This window comes from Anser anser (genome assembly GCF_964211835.1).
Source record: "Anser anser genome assembly, chromosome: 16".
Lineage (NCBI taxonomy): Eukaryota > Metazoa > Chordata > Aves > Anseriformes > Anatidae > Anser > Anser anser.
In genome coordinates, this window is record NC_139737.1 from 6,793,949 (window position 1) to 6,818,887 (window position 24,939).

General features: G+C 36.9%; 1 protein-coding gene across 6 annotated transcripts in view; it reads right to left on the reverse strand.

Annotated features, from left to right (window-relative positions):
* Positions 1–24,939, reverse strand: part of LOC310882614 (uncharacterized protein) — a 232,555-nt gene that overhangs the window by 39,288 nt on the left and 168,328 nt on the right. For 3 of the 6 annotated variants that reach the window (XR_014573049.1, XR_014573050.1, XM_083801596.1), the window contains exon 4: positions 21,683–24,581. Coding sequence is in view for 1 of the 6 variants with exons in the window: in XM_083801596.1 (XP_083657722.1) it covers positions 24,501–24,581 (81 nt within the window). In the remaining 5 variants the exon portion in view is untranslated. Of the gene's footprint in view, positions 1–7,704; positions 8,371–19,767; positions 19,852–21,682; positions 24,582–24,939 lie in introns of those variants that run through there. The other 3 variants (XR_014573046.1, XR_014573047.1, XR_014573048.1) reach the window with 2 other exon arrangements.

Below are 24,939 nucleotides of genomic sequence, written 5' to 3' on the forward strand. Positions count from 1 at the left end.
TGCTGGAAAATTGTTCTGAAAACATACTGGAAAACTTGTTCAAATTTACCTAGTTTGGTAGACACAATTCAGAAGTAACACTTAAATATGGAAAAGGTAGCTGGCACTCCTTGCAGCCAAGAACAGAAAAGAAGAAGAAAGGAGGAGATGCAGTATTGTAGAAACTTTCTTTCCTGTGCCTGTGCAGCTTATGTGAGCTGCATCATGTAAAAATACATGCATTGTGCTCCAGTTTCCACAGTGAGAACTATCTTGCAGCTGCTGTATCCATTTTAGATGAAATAACTGAGAAGCAGTGTAGCCCCATTATCTAATACCCAGTACTTGATTTACTCTTTATTGAAGTAGCAGATACTCATCAAATGTCATGTATCGATCAGCACGTGCATGGATATTTGCACTTATTTAAATGCCTTGCATTTTTTGTTCTGTCTCACACCGATATAGCACTCTAACTAGATCAGTTCACAACAGTTGTTGCTGTAATGCGTGACTGCTACTCTTAACAGGAAAGGAACCAGAAACCCACTGAATCCTTACGCATGATCTCGTTAGAATAAATTGTTCTTGCAGTCTTTGTTCTTCATTTCTGCTGAATAGGTTTATGATCAGAGTTTCCTCTCACTGATAGAAGTGTTTATTCTAAAACCTCTCCTCTCTTCAAAGGAAAACAAATCAAGTAGAAATCAGAACATTCTGAGCTATTGGAATTTGATGTTTTCCGTGATAAAAACAATTGTTGTTCATTGTGGCAGCACATTCCCAAGAACAATTTTAAAGAAACTGCCTAACTCTCCCTCTCTCTCTCTCTTTTTTTTTTTTTTTCTCTTAGAGTGCTGTGAATTACTTGTAGCTAGTGCAGGAGGTCTGGCTGCAAAAAGCAGCTGAATAAGAAAAATATACATTCAATCCATGGACCTGAAATTTCACAAGACAAATTTGGAATTAGAGGATAGAATCTTCCTTCAGGATAGATTGAAGAAAAATCTCCTATTGATCCTTGATTTGTCCCAGGTTCAAATTTGTGGAGACCTAGGCTCACTTAGAGCTCCTGGAGTAGCCATTTGGGCACACAACCACCCACGCAGCACGCTTTACCTGCAGGGCTGGGCCAGAGAGCAGCTCAGAGAACAGCTTTGCACGAATTATGGTAATTCTTCCACCTGGGTTAAAACTTTAAGGTGAAAAAGGCTTCCAGAGGTTAAGCCAGACATTTGCAGAAGGGAGTTTGAGCAAATTCATATTATGTTGCAACAATTTAGGGATGCTTACCAGCTCTGTGGCTGCTCTTCAGCAGGTAGGTCTGTAACAAACTGGGGGACAGTGAATTCTTAACACACTTCAGCTCTTTTGCAAGTGAAAATATAGCTTTGGCCAAACAAAGCTAGTATGGGAAAAAAGGAGCTGAAAATGATCAAGTTTATCATGTTTTGTTGTTGTTGTCTTTAAATTTTTTTCCCCTTAAGAAAACCTTGAAAAAAAAAATTAACAGTAGTGTATCAGCATTCAGAGTATGTTATACTCTATACATACAGTTTTGTTATACACATATATACAGTTGTATGTTATACAACTGCTCTGTTGGCAGAACAGTATCCAAACAGCAAAACCCAGTGGGGTAAATTTGTTTGTACAAATAATCCTGCTCATGCCCATGAGGCATGGGATTGCTCTTACTACAGCAATTACTTTTGCTTTCCAAGTGGGGAATCTGGAAACTGAAGAACACCGTTAGTGATGAGCTGCAGCAGAAACAGAGGCACCCAGACAGAGCAATGCAGCTGAAACAGGTTAATCTGAAACTCTTTTTCCTTCTACCATCTCCTCCTTGCTCCACGTTGCACTTGTAAACTTCAAGTAAAAGTGTAACAACATCTCCAATGGAAAAATGCTGTCTTGTCTGCATAGCCTATATAGGCTCAAACATCATTTCAATCCGGATATTGAAAAATGCAAATACCCAGTGAAAAAAAGCAGCACATAGGCATGTAATTAAATGTGGCATTTTTCTGCAAAAGGGAGAAAGACCAAATAGAGATTGTAGTGTAACTTTAGCAAAATTATTTTTGTCACCCTTCATAAAGTTATCCTAACATAATATGCAGTTCCTTAGTAATGTTACAGGTTTAAAAAATAAGTAATCTATGTGGAAATAAAAATTTTAGCACGTAGGAGCATGACACCTTTTGGATCTGTTAACAAACAAACAAACAAACAAAAACTTGTATTTTTGTTGTATTTTCCTGCAATTTAGCATCACTATCTCAATAGCAAATTTCCATGGGCCAAAAGCTTCGTCAGGCTTTCATAAAGTGCTGAAAGGTTTATCTGACCTCTTATTAACCTATTTTCGTGGCCTCTCTGCCTCCTTACAGAGGTCTCATGGGAAAAAGCAGTTGCAAGAAATATTCAAAATACAGTTAGGCAACTAAAGGCTGTTGCTCAAAACAATTAACAGAAGAAATGGTACAGCACTCTGACTTGAAAAACAGGCAATTAATAAAAGTCCATTTGGGAAATGTTACCAAGTTAAAAGCTCATGCTTGAACAGACAATAAATGTAAGTCAATGTTTCTTTTAGTCTTTCATAGACTTATTATGGATAACAAGTTAGGACTATGGTCCTCTGGCCACTGATGCCTTGACAAAGTTTTGATCCCTTAACTGCTGCAGTCAGTGGAGGCTTTTTGCATCTATTTCTGTACATAGAGCTCCAACATTAATCGTCTGCCTATTAATGCAATGTATTTGTTGTGCCATGTCCTGTCCCCCCCATGCTATATGCTTTATGTTTCAGCTACAATCTGCCAAAGCTATGCTTTAAACATGAAACCTATCCTTTAATAAAACTTCATGACTTGGGCATTCTTAAATTCAGAAGCTTTGGTTTTGTACAAAAATAAATTGTTTTTAAGGAATTTTGTTCCCCTCAAGTATTTCACGGGTCTCTCAGAAACACCTCTGAAATCCATTAATACTGTGATAAAACAGGGTCCTTAGAGAGTTGTTTATGCAATTACCAAAAGAAGAGGCCTGTGAGACCCAAACTGCAATTCAGAATATTTGAAAAATTCACAACTTTTTATCAGAAAATTAGGTTAAGCCTGAAACAAGAATCTTCTGGTGACTTTTAAAATTGGATTCTCGCTCTACTGTTCCCTCAAGGACCAGTGATGCCACCCTCATTCAGGTCTTTTTCTATGTCCAATTTCATTCTGGGTGCTACCCAGAGAGGATACAGTAGAGCAGAGCACCACACAACTCCAAGCTCTGAGTATCCTCTCAGAAGTATTTTCCTGATGGCTTTGCTCAGTCTACCACATCTCAAGCTGTGAAGAAGTCTGATGTTTTGTATTTTAATATCATTTGTGTGAAGAAGCTACATTTTATTCTGGACCCCCATAGTCTCTTGCCAGAAAATCAATGTCTAGAGAAAGAAAACCCATGATATTTCAGAGGTATTTTTGCTGACGTGGTTGGAAGAAGAAACATTGCTAAGGACACCAAATAATCAGGAAACTTCTTGGGCACTTGAATACCTATACAAAATATTCAGAAATTCATGGAAGCTCAGTCTATTTGCCCCTTACATACTATAGGACATACAGTGGTTACCACTAGGGAAAGACTTACCTTAAAAACGTGCAAAATGAAATATATGATCTACAATGCATATTGCTCAAACTGCAATGCTCACAACATGCAAGTACAGAGATTACCACTGTTCCTGAAAGGATTAATTGTACAAATAGATAATATGAACTTAAAATACAAAAAGAACACAAAAGATGCAAATCAATGAGATTAAGAACATTAGTTAGTTGCTGGTTGCCAGGAGGTAGGAAAATATTCTCTGAAGGAAATTTTTTTTTTTTTTTTCCATCAGAGTTCTTGCTTCTCTCTCTGAAATATTATCATTGGCCTCTATTGAATAGAAAATCTTGAATTAAATGAGTGCCTGGTGGGATACAGGATTTATCATCATCATACCTGTGCATATGTTTGACCAGGGGATACTGGAACCTGAAAATCATCCACTTAAAAGGGAGCCCCTACTGCATGCATTCTGAATGCAGTGTAATTAATACCATCTATGTTTCAGGTTAGGCTTTCTCACTTTTGTCTATTGTCTATGAATACCCTCCAGATTGTCTAATGGAAAAGCTAATCCAAGGATGGATGCTTGCTTCTAAATAAATCTAGATGCTAACCTTCTAATACTACCATGACTCAGTGAGGATACAGCTTGTTACAATATTTGTTATTTAAAAGACTACTAGGACTTAAAAAAAAATGTAACTTTTGTTGTGTTTGATGTAAAAAAAAATCACAAACAAATCCCGCTGAGCCTGTTTTGCAAACATGTTGAATTTATGAGGATGAAAGGCAAGTCAGAAAAAGGTCATGCCTATTAATTTCAATCCTTGTGCCAAACCAGCATATTCTATACACACTTAGTAAGATTTGTGACATTTGGCTGAATACATTTGTATTCCTTTAATGCTATTAATAGTATCTATGCTCTACATTGCTAAGTATATTTCAAATAGTGTCCTTTGCAATTCTGATATACTTCAGTTAAATGCAAGCATGATACTATAGGCCTATAATTATTTCCATCACATTAGCTCCTTCTCACTTGCTGAAATCCTTTATGCTTTGAAAGGTCTGTTAATGGGTTTGGACATTTTTGCACTTTCTACTGTGAATTTTTACCTTGACATTGTTATATTCTGGCAATGTCATGATGTTTGGCAGTGCACAATTAGAACTGAATAGGGCAGAATCAGGAAGAGTAGGACTTCCCCATCCCATTAGTACTGCTCTTTGTGGCTCATATATCCCAGCCACACGATGGAAAGATGCCGCTCTTATCACACTGAGATCCTTCTTCACATCATGTATATATTCAGCCTCCAAATGAAAAACTTTTTCTTTTTGTAAAGGAAGAAAAAAATGTCTTCTTTCATCTTTGAATAAAACCAAGTCCCTTCTAAGCTTCTCTGTGAATACAAAAAGAAGAGAAAGCCCAGCACAGGACAGTCTTGTGTTAGCATGCTCATCTAAAGAGTCTGGAAATGAAAGTTCAATTTTCATCTCATTTTATCAGTCACAAATAGTGGTGAATGTCTGTCCACCAAACACAGAATATTTTTCCTCTGCATTTTCTCACCAGTTTTGGCAAAAAAAAATCAGTCCTGGATCTAAGATAATTTGTTACACTGAGATAAAGGGAATTTCATGTTTGTGGCAGCGTGAAAGTGTGGAAGAAGCAAGCAAGAGAAGGTACATGTGAGACCAGCATGGGGACTAGTTACATATTAGTAGGATAGTCCCAAACCTAAAAAGTAACAGAGTCTGGCAAATATCTTCAGGTCTTATCACCAAGTTGTGATTAGCGAAGGCAACACAACTAGTCCATGCTGGCAATGGAATAAAGAATGTGGGGCTGTGAGAAGCATAAACTTTACAGGGGCTGCATAGCAGCTGTGTGTCCTGAAAGGCTCTTTGATGTCCATTGCATATAGCAACGCAGAGATGTATCACCTCACTTCAACTGACAAGTTCAGTGACGATGAAGTAAGTGCTAGTTGCTCAGCAGAAAGGGAAGAGTTTGTATTACAGGATGGGAGGCAGTGCCTACAGTCAGGTTACGAAGGAATTCAAAGGTAAGATTAAAATGTAATTAAGAAAGGTTGTACAACACTAATCTTCTAAGTGGGCACAGATGAGTCAGTTTTCATCACTCTTGTTTACACAACATGTGAAATGTTGATGAGGACACTTTTTCTACTTTGCTTGCATCAGTATTTAATATTGAAGACTATATTAGTAAATGAAGGTGAAATAAGAGCTTATACAGTAGCTGATGGGACTGTATATCAATGCTTCAAACAACACACACAATTTAATGGATGTTTTGTGACTAGGGACCTTAATCATTAGCAGGGAAGGAGGAGTTGAATGAAGTACTAAGATGAAATTTTGAACAGTAATTGCAAAACTCCCTGACATAATTGTATCAACAGCAATCTTCTGTTCTATCTTAATTTACTAAACACCAGGACCACATTCATTAATTAGGAACCTACTAACAGTACAATCAGAGAGCAATTTTACTTGTGTGAGTACATCTACTGATGTCAAAGTCATGTTTCCGTATTTGCAGAATTGGATATTAGATGCAGTATACCAATCTGGGTAAAACACCCTAGTCCTATAAAAACAAATTCCCTATCAGAGTCCTGAAGACAGCCTCCTAAGCTCAAAAATAGCTTAGTTCTCCTGAAGAAAAATCATACACATCCTTTCATCATATCCAGGACAGTTTATGTCAGAATCTCATTTTATATTGAATTTTTCAGAATCAGATTGCAACCATTTATTGTTCCCAGTTCAGGTCTGGAGGCAGTGATAAGAAATTGATAAGACTGTAACTGGCTTGAGTCTACATTACAAATCAAAAGTGATTATGAATTAATCATTAATATGCTCCTTATAGCTTTACTGATTGGTACAAGTGGAAGTGCTTCTCCCATAAGTGAATCTTCATTCAAAACGATCAGTTCTCACGGATGTGACTTCTCTATGATCCCGCAAACAGGTCATCCCTTCCTCATGAGATGCAAGCAGATTAATTAATGCCACAAAGGTCTACGCAATGGTGAATGCATTTACATGTACTTTTAAGGTCTTATAAAGTAAACAAATATACAGGAAGGTATAATCTAATAGTTCATTTGCAAATGAATAAATCTGCTTCTGGTGTCTCATCAAGAAAAGCAGGCATGTGCCCTAAACATAGTTGTTGAGACTGATGATGATTAGGAACTACAGCTGGGATCAAATTTCCGAGAGGAAAAGCTCTCTCATCGAATATACTGTGTGTGTAGCTACTGGTGCAGGTGCTTTGATTTGTGCCTCTAGTTCATTTTCTGGTGATGTTTTGTGACTGCTAGTTGTCCTCCTGGAAGAGAACTCCCATTCTGCAATACAAAGAACTGAAAACGTATCCTCAGTTACACTGTCATGCCCTCTGTGATATGTACCTTTCTAACAGCATGCCTCAGGTTTTATTAGCAATAGTATTTGACACCGTTGTGAATACATAAATTCTAGAACCAAGCCTGTGAAGAATATTAGATATGAAATACAGGTAACTCTTTCCAACCCCAGCCTTTGTGCAAAGATTACTTCTCATGAAGTGATCCTCCATCCTGAGTTCTTAGACCAGCTACATCACTGTTAACAAATCAATGCACAGAAGAGGAACAGAACATATATTTTTGTGGCATAGAGATCTTGGCTACATGGTGAGGTCTGATGCAGGACTCAGGTGTCACAGTGCCAGCTTGGGGGTTTTATTCAAGGCCTCTGTGCCTTTTTTTTTACCCAAATGAAGAATTAGCATTTTCATTAAGACAGTCTTTTTGATTAAATCACTGATCCTGTAATACAGGATTTATGATGAAGAATCTTCTGTAATAGAACTACTTCAATAGATTGTGTTTCACTGGAAAATAATTTTTAACGTGGAAAAGGTCATTTTAATTACATTTATTTCAAGTTTTCTCCAGAGTATTTTATGCCTCTTGGTCTTTTTAATGCAAGGGTGGTTGTTTCTTTTTTTCCTCCCAATTTCTTTTGCTTGTTTTTTGATATTTGCTACCATCATTTTTGCTCAATAGCGACTGAGAAGAACAAGGCAGACTAAAGCTATACTGAAAAAATGCAACATTCTTCATTCAGGTAAAAACAGCAATGAAGCCAGGGAATCTGATTTTTATTTGGTTTAGTAGTAGACATCTGGCAAACCTAACAATTTGATTTTGTTCAATTAAATTGCTTTGACTTATTAACTACAGTTATTCTAACTCAACCTTATTCTGTTCAACTTTGTGACCAAAATGAATACCCCCCCACACTTTTTTTAAGCTTGTTTTTGTAAAGAAATCATTTATTTTAATCATCGCAATGTAGGTGTATATACATGCTCTCTTTGTAACTTCCAAAAACATGTTGCACCAAATTTATATCCTGTTCCATTTGACAGATGCTAGTAAATTCATTGAGATTTCATCAAAGTAGGTAGAGAAGAACGATTGAGTTAACAGAGACAACAACAAGATGCTATGCTTAAGACACATCAGCACACCTACCCAGGAGAATGGCCTCGAGGAGCATCCACAGGAAACCAGGCTTCACCAGTGCTGGAGCTCATGCTTTTGTCCCTCCAGGACTGGCATAGGGCTGTCACTAGAGCATGGAGTCCAGTGGATGGATGAATAATTCCACCTTGATCAGTCTAACCAACAAGAGGATTAAGATGCAGGGAGCCATCACTCATCTGAAGATACGAATGCTTCAAAACTGCAAGGGAAGGAACCAGAGAGCAGCAGCCCTTCACGAAGAGTGCTCTGCATAGCCCACCCACCCTGGAGTTAGCCTGCAGATTTCCAGTGCAAGCTCTGAGCAGAGGAAAATAAAGAAACATAAGGGGAAAGCTACCAAATGATTTAACTAGATACCATTTTCAAAAGAGAATTAGAAGCTTAATTTGCCCTGGACATCCAGGAAGATATATAACCCCATGCACATATTTTTAGTTCTCAGAAACATATGAAACCATTATGGGTTTCTAAACCACTACAATATAAAAAAAAAAATAATAAATATATTTCTGCCTGCTCAACCTCTCCCCCCCTTCAGACCCAAATGCATGTATGAGAATGACTGACAAGTGTTCAAGTCAGCTAGGAATATCCAAATTAACAGTTATCTACTCAGCACCTCTAATTTACTACTTCATTAGAAATGATGGTAATTTGATACACAATAATCCCGAGAATAGCTTGCTCAAAATCCCCTGAGAAAACCTGGGAGAGACAGTTCTGTCAGGTAAATTAAATACCAGGGAGTAAGGGGATGTTATTTTACCTACTGCAAATCAATCATAGGTGCTGTTTAAAAGGTCATTTGTATGTAAGTGGAAAATTGTTAATGTCCCTGTTTAAAGGCACTAACTGTTATATGCAGAGGCATAAATCCATAGAACTCTTGAATGCTAGAAAAAATGCTCAGAGGCTTGTCTGTAAGGACCAATTACCTGCTGATTCATGAAATTTTGTGAATTATTAAAGAAAATAAAAGATTGATGGGATCTATTTTCACCCATTTGAATTGGCAATAAAAGTATACAGTTTCCCTTTCCAGGAATATTTCAGAACTGTGAAGTTTCTGAAGTGATTTTGCTCTGAAGAGAGGTATGCCTGGATGAGCATTGTTTACTCACTGTAATATGGCTTAATTATAGAAATATGAAGATCAAGATCAAATGTTATTTACCATGAATAAAATAATACTATAGAGTAAAAAAAAAAAAAAAGATACTCTACTGCTTTTAATTTTAATTGTACAGTAAAAGATGAATAATTACAAAGCACAAACTTTGACCACAACTGTGACATGAGGAAGCTACAAACAAACTTTTAGCCTGCATACTGAACATGCACCAGTACAAATTTCTTGAAGTGTATTTTCTTTCTCATGGAGTGACCTGAACTTGTTAGCAATATCTTGTTAGTATGATAGACAGCAAATTCCTTCAAGACCAAATGGGGACAAGTCATGTAAAGCCATGAATTTCCATCTGTATTTGAATACATTGTACATATTCACATACTAATGGTATTTTTAAAACTGCCTGAACACAGAATTGCTACGTTTTTCAACTCAGAAATATATGGACCTGTGTGTCTGGGTTGGCGGCTCTTCCACTGAGATTTTCGGTTTTCAAAATCTTTGAAGGAAAAATGCAAATACTTACATTTTAATAAAGTATGAAAAACTGTAGTTCAAGATGCCTAGAGGGAAGATCTTACCACTTCACACAGAGTAACCAGCTAGCTAATCTGCTTGTCTTTCTCCTTGAAGATAAAAGAACCAGTACTTTCACCTCCCTGTTAAAACCATTACTAAAACTTGAAGCCATTACTAAAAGTTCTGGTAACTTACATAAAAGAAGATGGTTCACAGTATTTGCAATAACTATCATTACTCATTAATATCTACACAGTACTCCAAGAACTTTGATACTTTTCTTCCTATTGAACTTATTTAAAAACTTTAAATAGTTTCTTGAGATCAGCTAAATGTCCTTTCTATAGCAACTGCTTTTTTAAATATATGTTATTATTATTAAAATTCACTCCTATCTTGTCTCATCTTCTCCCTGAATTAGATCCCACCTTTTTATGTTTTACTGTGATCTGGATTTTCCATTCCATAGTTTTGATTTATTTTGTAAAACAAGCAAAAAGATCTTTTAACAGCATCTCAGTTTTCCTTTTGATTAATTTCCCTGTTCTTTCCTGCAGATTATTCCTATTCAACAAAAGGAGACAACAAAGTCGTCATTACGGTAACTCAAAAGAGCTTTGTCTTCATGAAGGTAAAACCAATACTTGCTTTGTTGCTATAGTGAAAATTATCATAGCTAATAAACTTGTACTTAAAGAAGAATTTTTAGTTTTATTATTTTTGCTACCCAGGATGAAGTGAGCTTTTGACACCAGGACCCTCACAACAACCTTTCCTTATTAAAGAATGAATTGACAGAAAAGAAGGAAGGAAGGGTCTCTCTATAAATCCAAGCATTACATTTCACAGAGCTATCCTTTATGAAATATTTTAATGTCTCACTGTTTTTTATATAAAGAAGAGGAACCAAACTTTCTCCTTTATTGTACTCTCCTAATACCATGCAAAATAATCAAAATACACAAAGACATGCCGTTTTTGCACCGTAAAAGTGCCATTTAATGCATATATTTCCTTGCTACCTCCTTACTTCATTGAGTGCCAGAACAAGGAGTCTCTGTTGTGTCTGATTTCAGAGATTGCTTCAAGCTTCTTTTTCAGAGAATTATACTATTTTGGACTGTTAGCATTATTGTGAGCATAAAGCCTTATAATAAAGGCTGCTTAACCATCTATTTCAACAGATACAATGATACTGTAAATCAGACGACAAGATGTGAAACAGATTGAAACTTGAGATTGAAACTCAACACTTGATCCTACCATTTTAGCACTTGGCAAGGCATATATTCTATCTGTTTTTCTGCAGGAGAAAATTGGAAAGATGCTGAACAATGTGAAGCCATTTAGCTTGATCTGAACACTTCAGAAACAGTGGGGCCAAAGAAACTCAACTCTGACCATGAAACAAGAAAGCACTGATATACTTTCAGTTAATGGAAAAGTTGGAAATAACTGCTTGTAGATATGTTGTTTAATGCAGTGTTCTTTGAATTTATTTTTAACGGGCATATGAATTAAGAAATACCTTCCAAATCCCATTAAGATTATTATAAATGCAATTTTATTTTGTTTTACATTACATCTATGATTACTTTGCACAGATTCTCTGAAACAGATGAGCGCAGAAACTCAGCTGGTATGGGAAGCTACCAGTTTCATGGCAATTCTGCTCTACCCTTTCTCTTTTTCTTCTAAGCAATGATACTGAGTTTAGAAGGAAGAGGGCAAGGGCTTTTTTGGCACTGTGGTGTTGTCAACACTATCACACTCAGGCTTCTTTGAATTAGATATTTCTTTTTCTCTCCTGCTTTAATATGCAAGATACTTCCTATCTAAAAACTACATATAAGGGCAAATATTAAAATAGCTTTTACTCCTTACATTTAATTTCAGTCTCAATGTGGTAACATAATCATGACATTTCAGTAACAACAGCAAAAGGACTAATGAGCTGTCTCTTAATTTTCTACTTCTTTATTCTTCTGTATTTTAAAATGTCTTCATATATGTAATTTTCTTTTGTCTTGGACACAAGAATTGGCAAAGCAGCATTTGACATTAGTAAGTTATTCAGGTCCTAAGCTAACCAAATTCTGTTCTCACCAAAGCAAAAAAATACCTTAATTTAATTAAACAGGAAGCTTCACAACACCATTCCCAACAAGAACTAGTAGCCCTGCTTAGTAGAAAATGTTAACTTAGTCTGTATTACTAGCAAGGGACAGAGAAGCTGACAGCATTAATGGAAATAGAGAAGAGAATGAAATCAGGCAGCCGTTTACTGAAGTTATTCTATGCAGTTTTCAGCACTGAAAGCAAGTAGGAAAAAAAACAACCAAACAAAGCAAACAAAAAACCACACACACAAAGCTTGGTATATGTTTTGAAAGAAATGTGTTGGACAGTAGGGGTTACATCAGCTGGCCAGTCCAAAAATACAAGGATAAAGAGGCTGATGTATATGTATAATGTCCACCAGAGCTTTCTGAATGCAATACTGGGTTGAAAGGCAGCTAGAATGAAAGATACTATCCATAGACTCAATCCTGCAAATGCCTGTGTGTGTGTGTTCTGCAATATTTGTCAAAGAAACAAAGCATTTATGATTACTGGAAAAGCTCAAAATTTATGTATTGATCATAACACTGGCAGTTGTAATAAACAGTTAATGAGTCTGGTAAACCCTGTTCAGCTCTTCTTGCAGAATGTTCCTGCAAATTGAGACAGGAGCTCAGCCCTACTGTGAAACATCTAAGTCAGGAAATGTGTGATGTTAGGTAAGCAACAGTAAATTAATTATACTAGATTCTTTTGGTATGCAGACTGATGATATTGGTATAGATGTTTGCTCACAGCAGGCAAGCAGTGGGCTTGATGCAGAAATTACTAAGGGAAACTTTCTATCCTTTCCTTTGCTGAAGATCAGACTATATGGTCTCATTCCATTTTACAAGATTATTTTAATGTTCATTTGTTTGCATTTCCTTGGAAAATCTATATACATTTTAGTACCTGCTTGTACCCTCACATTCTCTAAAGCAAAAAAGACTAACTCTGCAAAATGTCAAACCTACAACAGAGGTAAAAGAAATGCTATGAAGTGAAGAGCAAAGATTCGTTCTTTTTCGGGGTGGTATAGGATCTTAGACAATAAAGAATTGCAAGGTGAAGTTAAGGTGAAGTTGTAGAGGTGTTTCTAAAGGAGCACACTTCTAAGAGGGCACATTGCCCCGCAAATTTCAGTCACTGGGACAGGGGTTTAGGAAGGGCTGAGAACAGAACAAGAATTTCTCTCTGCTGCATGTATCCTCCTTCGAAAGGATGGGTGTAGCACAAAAGATCACAGAAAATATCTAATCGTATCCTGCCATCTGGGAAAAAATTTCTTCTTCCACATCTAAAGATAATGCCCGTGCCATACACTGGCAACAAAGACTGAGGCCCTACTGTAAACTGAAAGCATTAAGCATATCTGTTCAAAGGCAATATTGCTCCTGCTGAGCATATTCTGCTGCTTCTACTTTTTCATATTTTTGAGTTAGAAAGACTGGGTTGAAGTCTGAGTCCTTCAGAGTCTAATAGAAGTTTTATCCGCATTCAAGCTAGAGGAGACACAATTACTAGGAGCATAAGATCACAACCAATTATAGCTTGATCATTGATGCTGCAACTGTGATGGGAAATTTTGCCCAAATATACAGTGAAAGGGAGTTCTGAAATCATTCAATTCTGTGCAAAATAGAAGTGCAAGTTTATAGAGACGTTGGAAAGCTGGGGAAGGTGATAGGAAAAGGAGTTAGCTAGGGAGTTTCTTTAGGGCTCTTCAGTGTATTATTTGTATGATTTTATTCTTGTGCAAACCCAGCAAAATATAGGACTGACCCCAAATGAAATAAGTCTCTGCTGCAAATTTAATGTAAAATTTAGTTTTTGAAAGATACAGCTTTAACCTGCAGAGCTTTTTAGCCCTGTTCAATATGAGGCACTTTTATTACTAAATTTCTCCTGAAGATTGAACAGTCCATTCAGAAGGGGAAACGGATAATTTTGATGATATTTAGACCAAATTTAGACTTGATATAGACGTCCAAGTATCTTAGCAGCACAAAAAGAAAAAAGCAACAATAAAGAAATGCACCTTTTTCAACCTTTTTACTAAACAATGAAAACCCTCAAACGGCAAAATCAATTTTAACATACCTGTTTATTTTAACTCTTCTCAGCCTAACCATTACAGACCTTGTGCATCTGAGAATGTTTATTCTCAGCATACACAGATTGATACAGGTGATAGTGCTAAAGAGATAGTGCCTGTTCCCATCATCTGAAAGACATCTGAGCTGCAGGTAAGATTATCAGGACAACTTCCATGCCAACAGGCATGGTATCTTCTGATTCACTGTATGCCTAATTACATTCACTGGACACATTTTATTTGAATAACTGGCCCAATACATAGGACCATTTTTCCTATTAGAAACACCTTACTAGTAGGCTAAGAAATCAGGTTGAGTTTCCACTGGTTCATCTAGTTTAATAACCTAGTTTAATAAGCAGCCAGGATGCACGGTGGTTTGGGCACTTACAACTCAAAGGAAACCTCTTGTCTATTTTACCTGCAGTAAAATCTCATTGGTAGATCTCATGGGAACATCAAAGATTTCTCATAAGGCCAAAAGCTGAACATTCTTCATACTTAAAGGGGTTTTATATTATTAATTCACACACACACACACACACACGCGAAAGGAAAACAATGTTTTTGTTTGTTTTCCTTAAGGTCAATTAAGTAATAAAGTATGTCATCCTAGAAGGAAAACCCTGAAAGGAAACAATGCATCTTATTTACAAAGGAGCCCAGGAAACAGTTGGAAGTACTTGGTTATACTGATCAGTTAAAGCTGAAGCACTGAGCAAAGGATGTGTCAGAGACTGTAATTAGCAAAGTAAATACCAGACCTATATAGAAATATGAGAATACACAGAAACAAACAAACAAACAAAAAACTGCAAGAGCTGAAATTCTCCAGAAATTTGGAGGGCAGCTACGGAAGGCTTAAATAATGTCACTTTTTGAATCAGCCAGGAGTAGTGTCAGTAAAAAGAAAGATAGTCAGAGGGTTTTCTTTTTTTTCTTTTCCCCAACAATAGCTTATTCTCAAATACTTGATGTTTTTAAATAGCTTTCTTTTAAGTTGGACAAAGGAGACTAACCATGAACTGTATTACAGAAATTTGAGGGATAATACTTGAAAATGAAATATAAGGGACATAAAAAGGTAAAACACAGAAAAGCTCATATAAAAAATAAAGTCTTTTTGCTATTCCAAAAAAAATGTTCATTCCTACCCTTCCTTTCTCTTTTTCCCCAATATAGAAATTACTTTTTCAGTTACAAATGCATGAGTTGCAATTTATGCATTGAATTTAAACATCTGAGCAATCTGGACAAACTTTCTCTCATCATTTAGTAAAAATCAAGAACATTCATAAACTCAATTGAAAAATGAAACAACAACAAAAAATCAAAAGCAAAGCCTGCCCTGTCCCAGAGAATGATTGTGTGAGCTAGTGTTGTGGATGAAGGCAGGTCAAGCCACGTATATGAGAGAGGCCAAACTGCATTTATTTCCAAATCGTGTTATTAACAGAGCAAGAGACTTATGTCAAATACAGGAGTAGAGCGTACCCACCACAGGGGAGCAGCAGGCACAGGACTGGAAATACTTTTTAAAGCCACTAGAGGGAGGATTCTTAAAATGACGTAGAATATTGTGTCTTAGAACTTACAGACTGAAAAAAATCGAATGTGGAACCCAAAATTTTAGTCTTGAATGAAAAGAATGATATCAACAAAAGATGTTGAAACTTGGGTATGTTAGAAACTCTGGCCATTAGTGAACACAATGTGCAGTACTGCAAGTCCAAGGGACCATACAAGGAATTTAAGCAGTTTCAGCAGTGCTGACTTATGTCGTATAGATGTATGTTTGCATGAATCTATATGGAATCATAGAACAGTTTGGGTTGGAATTCCCTTTAAACACCATCTAATTCACCCCTTGACCCCACCCCCCTCACTATGGTCAGGGACATCTTTTGCTAGATGGTGTTGCTCAAAGCCCCATCCAAACTGACCTGGAACAATTCCAGGGATGGGGCATCCACAACCTCTCTGGAGAACCTGTTCCAATGACCCATCTTCATAGTGAAGAATTTCTTCCTTATGTCTAATCTAAATCTACCCTCCTTTAGTTATATCCAGAATCTAAAAATTAGTGGAAAGCAGCATCCAAGTAATAACAAAATTTTTGGAATCTGAGTTGTCATCTGTTGGCATTTTAAATCCCTTTAACATCATATACAGATGCTCTAGATGGGGCAAAGGAATGTTAATCATGAGACTGTGGCTCCATGGTTCTGCCTGTGCCTTTAGTTGCATCAATTTACATTGGAATCATTTTCCCTCAAAAGTAAATTCAAAGAATGAATTCAGAAGAAAAACCTTGATAGAGAGGATTTTGAATCTACCATTTTGCTCCCTGATGGAACTCTAGAGTGGCTGACCTGCATGGTAGGCCATCTTCTTCAGAGAAAAACAAAACAGCCCTTTTCAGTGCCTTTGAAATAGTATTAATTCTTCATCTGAGTTGGCATAGACTGAAGTAATTGAGAAATCTTAGAAGACTTCAGCAGATACCACTGGAAGAGAAAGTGTCTAAAAATACTGCAACTTGACAAAAGCTTACTTTTTCCTTAGTTAGAAAAACACTCTTAAACTAGAACATATCTCAGCATGTAGCAAGGGAAAGATATGCATTGCTGAATAGCTTGACCATACACTGAGGGAACAAAAGAGTTACAGAAGTGCATTACATTATGTAACATGAAGCGCTTCATCGGGGCCTGGTGGTACCAATCCAGGATGTCTGAGAATAAAGTCTGAGGAACCTGAAGAAGCAACATCTGAAAATACGTTAAAACTATAAAGAAACTTTCATACATAGAAATAAAAGGAAGTGTTCAAATTCAGAGTGATGTGGATACTAATCAGAACAGAGAAGAACATCTGTTAAGTATAAAAGCAACTTTTAAAAAAATCTTTTCATAGATAAATTATTTGTCATTCTAGTATTATGCCTCTCTATAAGAAACCATGATGTGAAAAAATATAAGTGATATTTTTCATGTAATAGAATAACTAGAAAAAGAATTCTAATCAATTCAGATCAAGTATAATATTGGACCATATGTAGCATGCCTTCTTAATGGAATAAAAGGAAAAAAATCACACACAGAATTTGATTTAACAAAATGAGTTTGGGTAATCTAAACTAAGTTATTTGGCAATGTAGGCAGCCACTGATAAAGGACACAAAAGTATGAATGATGAAATTACAGGAAACTACTCAATGTGTATTAGCAGCCACAGTGGGGCATGTGATAAACTCCATTTTGTTATGCTTCATAAATGCAGCATCTCAACAGTTTTGCTCCAAATGATGTGTTGAATTTGAAGAAAACTACAGCATCTATTGACCTTTCAGGAAGTACCTTAAAGTTAAATATTGAGTACTGCCGAAATTTGTTACTTCTATATGCGAATTGCTCTTTTAATTTCTGATAATTAAGTTTATCATTTTAACCCCAGAATTATTTGACTATGCATTTTTTTTCACACATAAGCAGATGGTAGTTTAGTTGCAAATAAATGTAGCTTCTCCTTAGGATATTTTATTTGTAAATATAAAAGAAAGCAGAAGGAAATTCTTCCCGAGGGTTCAGGTCATCTTTACCATATTTAGACAGGGTGAAACACGCTTAAGAAAAGCTAATATTTAAATGCTTATTGGTATCTGGTATTGTACCAGAGGGTCACAACCAGTTCCGCATTTCAGTCTTGAACAGCCCCACCACACTGGTACATATGGCTGGAGATGCATTCACTCCACTTTCAGACCTCCTGGTTTTGACATGAAAGCTCTCATGGCCCTTGCAAGGTGGCCACATTTTCTCTTAAGAGTTTGATTTTGTATTTTGATTGAAATCTATTAAAAATATTTGGCCACTGAATTCAAGTGGTTCCATTCAGGTTTTATGCAAACAAGGTAAACCAGAGCCACTGACAATAAGCATTTACCCACTTGATCTTACATATTATAAACACACATATTATAAATATATTTTGTGTAAATATAAATATACACACCTCTATCTATAAATGTAGATAAACTAAAATTGTCAGATGTCACTTTTAAAACTGTCCTTGCTTCTGAAAAAAAGTTTAAGAAAACACCACAAGCGCGTTTCATTTTACTTTTAGATGTTTTTATCCTGTTGGAGCTTTTTTCTGCAAAGTAGTTATATTACTTTTCAGATAATAGGATAGATAGCATCCATCTTCCCCACTCCTACTGAAATACAAGCTACACAAACACATCTATCTGCTTAGTGCAAACAACAGTATTGCTGTTTCATTTATTTTTTAAAAAACGCATTCCATCTCTCAATTTTAGTTTGGTTATGAAAGAAAGCTACCAATGAAAAATACTGCATTCAGATAGATGAGGACAATTTTACTCTGCACATTTACACCGATGTCATTTTTCATCAGTTAATTGGAGACAGTTATGCCTCAGTGTTAAGCTGGGTTCATATTGATGATAAAAATAATGACAGCATAACAAAAATGTATGACAAACTGTGTTAACACACCAATTAGCAAGTCTTACTCTGATACTATTATGAGGGAAATGAAAGGCAGATCCAGATAGAAATGATGCATTTTGTTTTGGGGAAGCCTTTTCCACCCTCTGAAGCAGTAACTTAGCCCCAGAAACGCCTGTAATGAGGCCTCGCAGGGACCACTTTCTCCATACATCTTATTAGCACGCTTCAGTGGGCCCCAGCCATCCCATGCTCGTTTTGCCATTGGAGACCTAGTTAGGCTGTACAGGAGATGGAGGGCAGAACATCTATTGCAGGGACTTTTTGCCAGACACTTCATCACTAATGAAATCAGGATTTATAAGAGCAGCAGTCTCTGTCTATCTTAAATCTTGGCCTAAACAAATTGGGAAGGCAAAGTAGAGCTACTGACGGGTTGAGAAAGTGCCACTGAGGATGAGAGTGATAAACCGTCCGGTTCAGTGCGGGCAGTAATTTATAAAATCAACCGAGGAGAAAGTAAGACGTTTCTGTACAAAGAGAGCCATCAGTCTCTCCTTCCAAAAATACCTACTTTGTGTGTGGGTTTTTTAGTTTCAACTTAAAGAGCTGACAAACATAGAATTGGAGGCAACAGAACAAATCTCAGCAAAGCAGCTAAGTAGGTGGCGGTGCTATAAATGAAACTGAAAAGCTCATATACTGTATTTATATCACGTCACTGAAGTGAATCACAAAATCACTGTCTGGACTTGATTGCTTTAGTAATCAACAATGTACTTCTCCAAATACCCAGACACGTACACAAATCTGTTCTAAAAAACAGCCATGATCAGAACTGCATAGACTGATTTCAGCTGAAGGGGATCTAATCTGAGAGTTCCTTGATGATGCTCTGTGTCTTTCAGCAGAAAGCAATTTCAAACAGCATTGAAAACAGAACTAAATGGATACAAGCAAGACCGCAAACAGAATTCCTTCAGTAACTTGCAGTAGACAACAGAGTTCTCATCCCTGCTCCCAATTAATTTAATAATCTCTATTCATTTATCAAGGATGGAGGATTGTAACCATTCTGGTTGTTGAATGATGAATAGAATATTGACTGAGGGACACAGAACAAGTGTAACCAAGGCTGTAAGGACAACTGGAAAATGAGCTGCTTAAATTAAGCAGGGAAGCTTTTTAGCATTTGGCTTCACAGCTTATTTCCATTTCTTTTGCTTGCTTTCATTGGTATTGGATTTTGACAGGGCAAACTCCTGTATTTATGCTCACCGACTCTGCTTCCACTTCAGCCATCTCATCCCTCCTTCATCCTACAGGTAAAGGTCTCCTCTGTTTTCTTTGCAGCTTTGTGACCTGGATGATAAAGTATGCAATTACTTAGAGATGCACTAGGAGTTCATGCTATGATATGGATCAAAAAAGTTTTCCACGAAAACTTTTGGGAAAAAAATGAAGACAAGATCATTGAAATAGTTATGCAAAGATTCTCCAGTTTGGCAGTGCAAAGTGGAAGTGGTTTAAAAGTCAGAGAAGTGGGACAGGAAAAAAAAAAAAGAAAAAAGAACATAATGTACTCTTTTTTTTTTTTTTTTTGCAAAGGCCATTTTTTGCCACCGACACTGCTTTAAACAAAACATTTTTATATACTCCAACTTAAGGTCTGATATTAAACATGCTTTTTCTTGGGAAGTGCAAAGATTGAGCTAACTTGTGAGTGCAAGTAAGTGTATTCAGATTATTCATGTGCCTAAAGGAGGCAGAACATACCGAATGGTCTGCGATAAACTGGTCAATGTTTTCCACGTGAAAACAACAACAACAACAAAAAAAAAAAAAACCAAAACCATACACCTTTGTTTTTCATTTTTCTTGCTACTTCTATCCGTTTCTTTCTGCTTTCCTAGCTTGTGCTTGTGTAGGGTAAAGGATATTTCATACCTTTGCTTAAAAATTTGCTAATCACCAACCTAGAAAAACGTGCAGTGATTTCTTTTCATTCTTGTCAGAAAGACGATCCCGGTTAGGAAAAACTCAGCACATCAATGCTTGTAAGCTCACACTCAAAGAAAAACAGAGTTGCTATTATCATTTTTAGAATATCATGATAAGAAAATTTATTGCACAATTTTTCCTTTTATTATGTGCCATCATTGTAAACGCAGGCGAGATGGCTTGTGTGTTCCCATAGCCATCTGGCTCCACTTCTCTGTTAACGTGGATTTTATCCATGTTGCCCTCTCCATTCCTGCCCAGATGCGAGCCTCATCCACCCTGTCTTGAGCGGGGGGGGGGGGGATGAAGAAAGAAAATGGAAGTCTGCTACAGTACTGAGAGCCCCAAGCTTTTCCCCTTGTTCTCCTGCAAATGGCTCTCCTCCTACTGGCATTTGCACATCAGGAGGTTTTCAGTACAATATCTGGGATCCTCTACCCTGAAGACAAGACCCAGACCTTCTCTGCAGGGCTCCTGCTTGCTACCCATTGCTTTTTTTTTTTTTTTTTTAAATTAATTTATTTTTTTAATCGCAGGATATTAAAGCGTGCTATAAAGGAGGGGATCTATACCTACTCATCCCTCCCTGTTGCTCGAGTGCATCAGAAATAGAAAAACCCGTGCTCAGCAACTGGAGCTGGGGGCTGGCATGGCAGTACCTTCCCTGCAGTAGGTTGCCCATCGCAAGATTTCCCCTTAGGAAAGGCACCCTTGTGCTTTCCCTTCCTAGAAGAATAATCTAACTGTTGGCAATTTATTTTAAAATCTATTTGCTGGAGTGCTGCAGCTAAGCAGCTCAAGCAGCACATTGGCAGGAACATTGGCTGGAGTCTTTTTTCTCTGCCTGAATGGCTGAAATTCATTACAGAGAGGCCATAAATTGGTAGAAACCCTTGTGCTGAGATGCCTCAGAAACATCCCAGGCCATTCACAGCCTCAGCTGTGATTCTGGGAGCTGAAAGCTTCTGCAGCACTGGCAGCAGTGATGGACGGCTCACAGGGAAGGGCTGAGGAGCTGCAAATGGGCTCCTTCTAATGGAAACTGGATTAATAGGGTTAGCTGCAAGGCCTGGATTAACTAATTATGAGCCCAACGGTGAGTTGCCTGCTCTGGGGATTGGCAGGGAAATAGGAAAGAGCCTTTTTTATTATTATTTATTTTTATTTATTATCCTGATGGAGACATAACATGTTTAGGTCCACGAAAAGCAGCTCCTCCATGTCCCCATGTATCTCCCCATCAGAGCTGCGCTCTCCACTGTTATTTCATCCCTTACTGGTTTATTAAAGTACCCTCTGCTACTGTTCTATTAAGTACAGCTTAATATGTAAAGCTTTATGGAAGCTATGCAGACTATATTTAATGGCAGTCAGTCTGCAGTGAGAGACCGCAATTTTTCTTCATGGTCCCATGCAGATGGCAGAGTACCTCCTGGGGACGAAAACCAGTGTCCAAGAAACTTCCTCACAAAGCTTACAATGAGAAGGGTGCTCACTCCTGTCCCATGTACTCAACCCCATGAAAATAAATAAATAACAACAAAGGAAAAAAAAATAAAAACCCAACAACCAACACTTCCAGTTCAACCATGCCCAGCTCCTTTCGTTCTGCACCAGGTTCAGTCAAACCTTCCAAACTGGGCTTATTTCCACTTTCCAAAGAGGACAATATCCATAGACTTTTTTTTTTTTTTTCAATAATTCTCCCTTTTTTCATAAGTATAAATTACATACATTAAAGACTCTTGCCTGAATTTGGATTTGGTCCCACAATCCCTTCTAAAAAGTAGTGCCAATACTTCTATTGTTATCTACATGCACATAATGTTTAGGCTCAGTATTACTGTGCAAACAAATGGTATCTGCAAAGATGGCTTTTTTTCTCATATAAAGCTCTATCCCTCTTCTATTTCTGTTTGCAGAGCTGCACATCAGTTTATAGTCTGGAAGTTATGTAAGTTAATTTATCTTAACTTTGTATTTTTTGCCATTTTCTTTCTTGCTCCCAAGGAAAAAAAATAAATTGAATTTCCTATCAAAAGGCTTTTCCTATCTAAAATTGATTTTAGTGAAATGGGGTCTTTGTGTGAGTTCTGTGCTTGTGTAATCCTTGCTAAATGTCTTTACAGGTTGGTGAGCTAAATCTCATGACCCAGATCCTGAGCTTCTTAATTCTGTCTTCATTCAAGCAAACACCACTGGTATCAAAGAGAGTTTGCCTGAGTAAAGGACCTTAGGGTTTATCCCAGGAGAGTAAATAGCGCTTAAGCTTCAGAGTAAGTGCTGAACTCTTTAACATTTTGTTTGCTGATATTGATTTCTTTGTACCCAAAGAATTTTTTTGGATCTACATTAGAGAGTGAATCATTGCTTAAATAATGCACTACCAGAAATACACCGTTTTTACTGACTACAGTTTGCCCTGCAAGATAAGAAAAGTTTTGCATAGTATTTCTATTGTGGTGTTCTAGCAACACGATAGCACTCTATAGGATTAGGCTTACAAGGTATTGCATTATATACTCATATATTGCAATCATCTTTTTTTAATTTTTATTTCCTCTCTCCACTCATACTTAGTCTGCAGAACTTCATCTTTCTAATAGTAAATAAAAATCATGGAGACTCCCCTCTCCTCTTTAACATGCCACTTCCATATTGATTTTAATTGAGTTACCGAGTTTGCAGCATTGCAGGGAAGAAAGGCAGATCTGCAGAACCCAGACACATTATAAACAGCATATACATAAAAATGAAATGGAATAGCCCAATCATCCTTCCCCAAAACATTTTCATTTCAGAAAAAAAAGAAAAGAAAATAGAAAATATCTATTTTGTCATAATATAACGGTTGTACTGTGCATGCATCTCTAAATTCTATCTTTCTCCCTACAGCTGTTTCATGGATATATTTTTCTGGCTCGCTTTGATCATTTTGAATCCAGAATTCGTTCTGTCACTTAAAATGGGCTGACTATTTCTCTACCTGTCGGAATAAGCAAACTTTCACAACCACCAATTTGTTGCCCTTGTTGCTACCAGAAGGGACCACAGTCTAAGTCACCAAATTAAACACAGCCTTGCAGATTCTGAAGCTTCTGAGAAATTGGGCAGCAATTCATTCCAACTGTCTTCTTCTCTTCCCCTCTAATGTCAGTGAAGGCCTCCAATTCTCCAACTTCTAAAATTAGAGGCAAATACAAATAGCAGCTGTTGCTTCTGCTGCTCTGAATAATTCATGGCAGTTCTCTTTCAGTTTTGTGATATTATTTATACCCTACAACATATAGGGTATGGGAAGATTCTTGGATTTTCAAGTTATGGAATACAAAGACATTTTGGGAAAATAACAGACCTTACCCCTTTTGTTCTCCCCTTTATGTGTACCCTCTGAATTCATGCTAAGATATGAAGTTCAGAAACACTCCCTGGAAAGTGTTCAGCTAACAGAGGATCTGTAATGAACACTTTAAAATATTAAAACCCCAGCAAACGTATTTATTGTTCAGTTGAAAGTCTCCAGGCTGAAAGTTTGGGGTATGTAACCGTGCACTTCGCCAGGGACTGGGACAGGCTGTCTGGGCTGTGATTTTCCTATCCAGTTTTAGGACAGATGAAAAAAGTCATAACTACAGACAGCTGACAATTTTTCAATTAACTATTTTTAGCTAATGTGTGCTAGTATATGAAAATTGAAATGAGTCATAAAACTGTGACAGTTTTGACAAATCATCCATGTTTCAATATTGTCAAACTGAAACGTTATACTAGTCAAAAGGACTTGACATTTTTAAAAAGCAAGGTAAAAAAAACTAAACTAAAATGTGTTGAAATCTTTAGCGTTAACTTCTCAAAGATATTTAGTTATATTTATTTAATGTTCATATCAATCCTGAATGATGTTTCTTTTTTTTTTTTCCCCCTTCTGAGATCTCAAAAAATTCTCATGTAATGGCAAAACAATTCTCTGCAGTGAAAACACTAACATACTGGGATGCTTCCAGAAATTCTCAGAAACTGATAAAATCACTATGAGTGACATTAGCACATGGGAACTGCTGGTTCTTGCAAAGTGTTGTCCTTGAGAAACCCTATAGAAAGAGAAGTGCATGGTTGCTTTAATAAATAGTTTCAATGAGAGCTAAAAGGAGATTGTTATATCACTTTTTTTTAATATATATATATATATATATAAATAATATCACTTCTAAATAAACAATCTAACCACCTCTAAGTTACTCTTAATTTCCCTATCAGGCACCATGTTCTACTGATAAATCTTTTAGAGAAAGCTGTCATCCCTGTGATGGCTTTGGCTGGGACAGAGTTAATTTTTATCACAGAGGTTTGTATGATGCTGCATTTTGCGCGTGACGAGCTCTGCTTTCCTGGAAGTGGCTGAACATCTGCTGCCAATGGGAAGGCATTGCAAGGGAAAGGAGTGCAAGG